General features: G+C 56.4%; 1 protein-coding gene across 1 annotated transcript; it reads right to left on the reverse strand.

Moving 5' to 3' along the window:
* Positions 1-854: 854 nt before the first annotated feature.
* On the reverse strand, positions 855-3449 carry PRF1 (perforin 1; the record flags this gene model as incomplete). Its single annotated transcript, XM_080693994.1, has 2 exons — positions 855-1983; positions 2911-3449. The coding sequence occupies 2 exons, from the start codon at positions 3447-3449 to the stop codon at positions 855-857; spliced, it is 1668 nt and encodes a 555-aa protein (XP_080550120.1).
* Between the last annotated feature and the right edge of the window lie 1305 nt (positions 3450-4754).

Genomic DNA, 4754 nt, shown 5'->3' on the forward strand with positions numbered 1-4754 from the left:
TTTCTGGTTCCTTTAAGAAATGAGAAGACCTGGTAGCCCTGGGCACACACTCCTACCCAGAAATTTAGGCTGGAGCAGAGCTGCAGCCCTCTCCACCAACACAGAAGACATGCATCCTACAGTTCACTGCAGTCCCCACCAGTCCCTGTTGTCTTCCAGCTGGGAGCAGGATGTCTACCACCATTTACCATCAAGTTGGGCTGCTGTTTCTCAAGTCAGAGAGCTACAAGGAAAGTAAAATATTTTGGGCCCCCACATTTCCAGCAAAAGCTGAAAAACCATTTGCATTAGCCACCTGCCTATTTCAGATGGTTGCTGATATGGAAGTTTGTCTCCAGAGGTGTGCCTGGTACCCATCCCCTCTGCCAAAATACCACCATCATAGGCAACATCATATTTATTGGCTTCTATCAAGCTGTGTGCACAGGGAGACAGGTCAGGGAAGTCCCTGATTTGTCTGAGAGGTAAAGCATGCAGGAAAGAGAGACCAAACAAACAGAGTGGCAGAGGCAGAAGTTAGATCTAATACAAGGGAGAATTTGCCACCTCAGAAAGGGCTGTGAGCGAGGAGTTGTAAAAACCCAGCTCTATGCAGCCTGGTGGGAACCACATCCAGGCCGTCTGCCCGGGTCCTGCCTGAAGCTGTCCTCTGTGTGGACATGAGGCTTGCAATGCTGGAGGCTCAGGGAGTGAGGACAGGGAGCCACAGGCTTGGCCTGTAAGGGCAGCCACCTCAATGAAAACAGCATAGCCTCAATCTTCCACCTGTCAAATGGGAATACGAAGGCAGGGCCCAGCTTCCCCTGTGAAAACCTCTTCAGTCTGAGTGTACTGGTTCTCTCAAAGCTCATTGCTCACCACACGGCCCCACTCCGGTTTCCTGGGGGCTCCCCGAAACGTCCCTGGGGGGTGTACTCCAGGCAGGTTTCCCCAGCCAGGTGAGGCAAGCAGCTGGCTTGGTAGAAGAATTGCAGGTGTCCATGGTTCAGGTGGCATTTCTCCTGGTGTGAGCCAGACTTTGGAGACCGGTCACAAGAACCGAGAAGGTCATCATTCCAGCCATTGTCTGCATCCCAAACCTGCACCCTGAGGGGCCCCCCTGTGGTCAGAAGCACATCCCCAAAGTCTAGTCGAGTTTGCCACTTGGGGTTGTTATTGTTCCATACAGTGCTGGTCCTCAGCTCCTGGCGACCAAAGAAGACCTTCACATAGGCATCCGAAGCACTGAAGTGGTCTCCCCACAGGCCCCATGCTTCCATGATGGTCACCTCCAGCCGGGCCAGGCCCCTCTTGCTTGTGCAGCAGTCCTGGTTGGTGACCGCTGAGCTGTGGCACACACACTGGCATGGGTCATGGGGGCTTTTGTGCTGCCCGGGTGGGCAGGGTCGGCCGCAGTCCCTCCAGCGTGCCTTGCTCACGAGGTACCCGCTCACGGCCTGCCTGAGTGCCTCACGCCGCGGGTCCTGGCTCCCCACCAGCAGGTGCAGGGGCTCCAAGGTGTAGTCCACCAGGTCAGGGTTGCTGGACAGAGAAGCCACCCAGGCTGAGAACTGCTCAGGCCCAGCCCGGCTCCCAAACAGCAGGTCGTGAATAGAGGCGCGGCGGCCACCAACCACTTCAGAGTATCGCTCATGGTAGGTCTGGTGGAAGGAGGTCACCATCTTGTGCCGCCGTTTCTTTTCCTCACAGGCCTTGAATTCGGTCGAAGACTCAGCTTTGCTGCTGATGCTGACCTGGGCCTCGACGGCCAGGCAGTCCCCCACTTCGTCAGCCGTCAGCCCTTCCAGGGCCAGCTCGCAGGTCCGCAGGGCCGTGAGGACCGAGATGCGACCACCCAGATGTCCGCCCCGGACGAAGTGGGTGCCGTAGTTGGAGATGAGCCTGAAGTATTCGGGCTGGGTGGAGGTGTTGAAGTGGGTGGGCAGGTTCCCGAGGGCCCTTTTGAAATCAGGGTGGAGTGGGGGAGTGTGGTCCAGGTGAAAACTGCAGGAGAGAGAGGAATCAGGTTGGCCCAGCGCCGATGGTATTTTCCCCACTCACTAACTCCTTAGAGGTCACCCAAGGTCATGAGTGAGGGGAGAACCTGGACTTGAAGGCAGCAGACCTGGCCCCAAAGCCAGAGCTCTGGGGCACTGGGCCACGCCTGCCTACTCTCTCCTTGGTGCTGAGGACTTGATATAGGCATTGCCCCTCTTCTTTTCCAAAATGCAGAATTTTGTTGCCTTGTAAAAGCAGTGATACTGCACTGATGGTATCCATCTAGCTTTGAACCTGGCTATCTGGACTTCATCCTCTGTCCCCCTGGATTGGCCCCAGGCCTGGAGTCTCAATTGCCCTAGCTATTCGGGCACGTGATGTCCTGCCTCACTGTGGAGGAAATGTGACCTCCATGCCTGAGAAGGTGACTTGGGCGTGACTGTGCATTGCTACGTGTGGGACCTGCCCCATGGCTTCCTGCTCCTTGGGATTTGGGGTGGGACCTGCTATTGCTTAGCAAAGTGGCTCTGACTTAAGCAGGCGTGAATACTGGCTGAATGGGTGAATGAGGCCCGGAGAGGAGAAGTGAGTGATCAAGGCTGCACAGCAGCGAGGAAGAGGATCCAGCAAGGTCCTTGTCTCTGTTTTTACCCAGGAAGGACCCAGGAGAGATTAGCAGTGCCCAGGGAGGAGGTGGTGGGGCGCTTGCTGCACCTAGACAGCACCGTGTTGGGCTCCCAGGCACAGTCTTGCTAACTCCCCTCTACTGACTTTGCACTGGGCCCTCCTAGATTTGGGCCATTGTGGGTGGGAAGAGGCCATGAGGCTGTATCACCTGAGGACAGAAACAGGGTTGCAGTTTTCTCCTGGTGAAAGCAGCCTTTCCAGAGCCCCTAGGTGACTCGGTCCCCCGCCACCTGCCCCAGCTCTCACCTGTAGAAGTGACACTCCACCGCGTCTGTGCTGAAGCTGTACTGGTCCTGGAGGGTCTTCTGGGCGGTGAAGTCCGCAGCCTTGGAGTGGGAACCAGCCACGGACACATGCATGTTGGTGCTGGGTTTGGGAATCATGTCCAGGCCCACCCGCCAGTCGTTCTTGATGCTGGCGGCTGCCTCCTGTGCTGCGGCCTCTGTGGAGCTGACTTTGCCCTTGGCCACATGCCGCCAGCAGCCAGGGCCCTGGGCACGCCAGTGGGCGAGTGCTAGGGGCAGGCGCTGCACGGCGTCCTTCTGCAGGGCATTTTTACAGAGTGTGCAGGTGCCGTCGGGTCGCAGGAACCTTTGAGTGTCCACTGGAAAGGAGCCTGAGCGGCGGAGGCTGGTCACGTCCACGCCTTCCCCAGCCAGCTCTGCACCAGGTACATAATTGTGGTTCTGCTTGCACTCTGAACGTGTGGCTGTGTAGCAGGGGGCCGGGGCCCGTGGGGGCAGCAACAGGAGGAGAAAGCCTTGAAGGAGCAGGTGGGCGGCCATGGAGCTGTAGAAATAAGGAACGTTTGAGCTCTGAGAAGCTGTGGGCAGGGGATGGAGGACCACTGACTTCTCTGCTTACAACTGTGAATGATGGGAAGGGAAGGGACTGAGAGTCTCTTAAGTTATTGAAAGCCTGAGCAGGACTGGTGTTTACAGGCTGGGTCTACCCTCTATGTTGCGTAGATAGGCCCAGAGAGAGTTAAGTGTCTTGCTAAGACTCACACAGCCAGGAGGAGCCCCTTGCTAGGATTTTACTACCTAAGACCTAATAGGTATCTAGTCAGATGTCTCTGTCTTTAGGGAACAGTTGCTGCTGGTTAGGATGGGGCTCTGGCCACAGAAAGAGGATCAGAGTAGCTCTAGCAGGCTGGGGGAGGACCTAAGGACTTGGAGGTGCCTTGATCTTGGAGAAGTGTCATTTTTGGCTCAGGAACAGACCACCCTTTTCTCATCCGATTCTTATTCTCTCTGTCTCTCTGGCTCTAGTCCCTGTCTCCCCACTGAGCCCCTTGGAAAAGCAATGAGGTCGTGTGTCACCCATACTCTGCCCATTTCCCTTTGGGGCGTCCCCCTGAGCCTCATGAATAAAGGCTGATGAGACGGTGAGCCCACAGTGCGGCTCTGATGTAGGAGGGACCTTGGAGTCTGCTATTCAGATCCCCTCTGGTGCTCCATCTTCTCTCCGGCATTCCCTGCCAAGCTCTGTGGACATCCAGTGGGGACAGGGACCCACCTCTTGCCTACTACTGAGCAACCATAGACTGGAAGGTTCTTCCTCAGTTTGAGATGGCTCAGGCCTCCCTTGGGCCTGCTTATGACCTGCAGTCTTCTCTCATATCTCCATTCAAACCAAATTCCTCAGAGATTTTTCTGCTGGGCCCGCCAGGGACAGCAGTTTCTGAGTCAAGGGGTGATGGGGATGCAGGTGTCTGCTTGCATTCTAGCGGCCACTTTCACTCCTCCAAAGGAGTGGCTTGAAGGTGGAATTGCAGCCGCATAGAGGGCTCAGAGAAGTAAACAGGTGGAGAGGACCCCCCCGCCCCCCGCCATCCTGCTAGGAGGCCAGCAGGGTGCAGGGCGCTCCTCGCCCTGGGAGCTCAGCCTCTGTCCTAGTGCTCACTATTATCCCGAGTGGCCTGTTCCCAGCTTTTTTAGAAGCTTCAACTGTTAGCACTTGAAGGGACCTTTACAAGTTAGTGTTGGACTGTACACTAACCTCTTCCTTTCTATACCAGGAGACTGAGGCCCAGAGTGAGCTAGGGATGGAGGGCCAGGCCCTCTGATGCCCAGGCCAGGCCACTTCCT

Source organism: Muscardinus avellanarius, assembly GCF_963383645.1.
Source record: "Muscardinus avellanarius genome assembly, chromosome: 4".
NCBI classification, from domain to species: Eukaryota; Metazoa; Chordata; class Mammalia; order Rodentia; family Gliridae; genus Muscardinus; species Muscardinus avellanarius.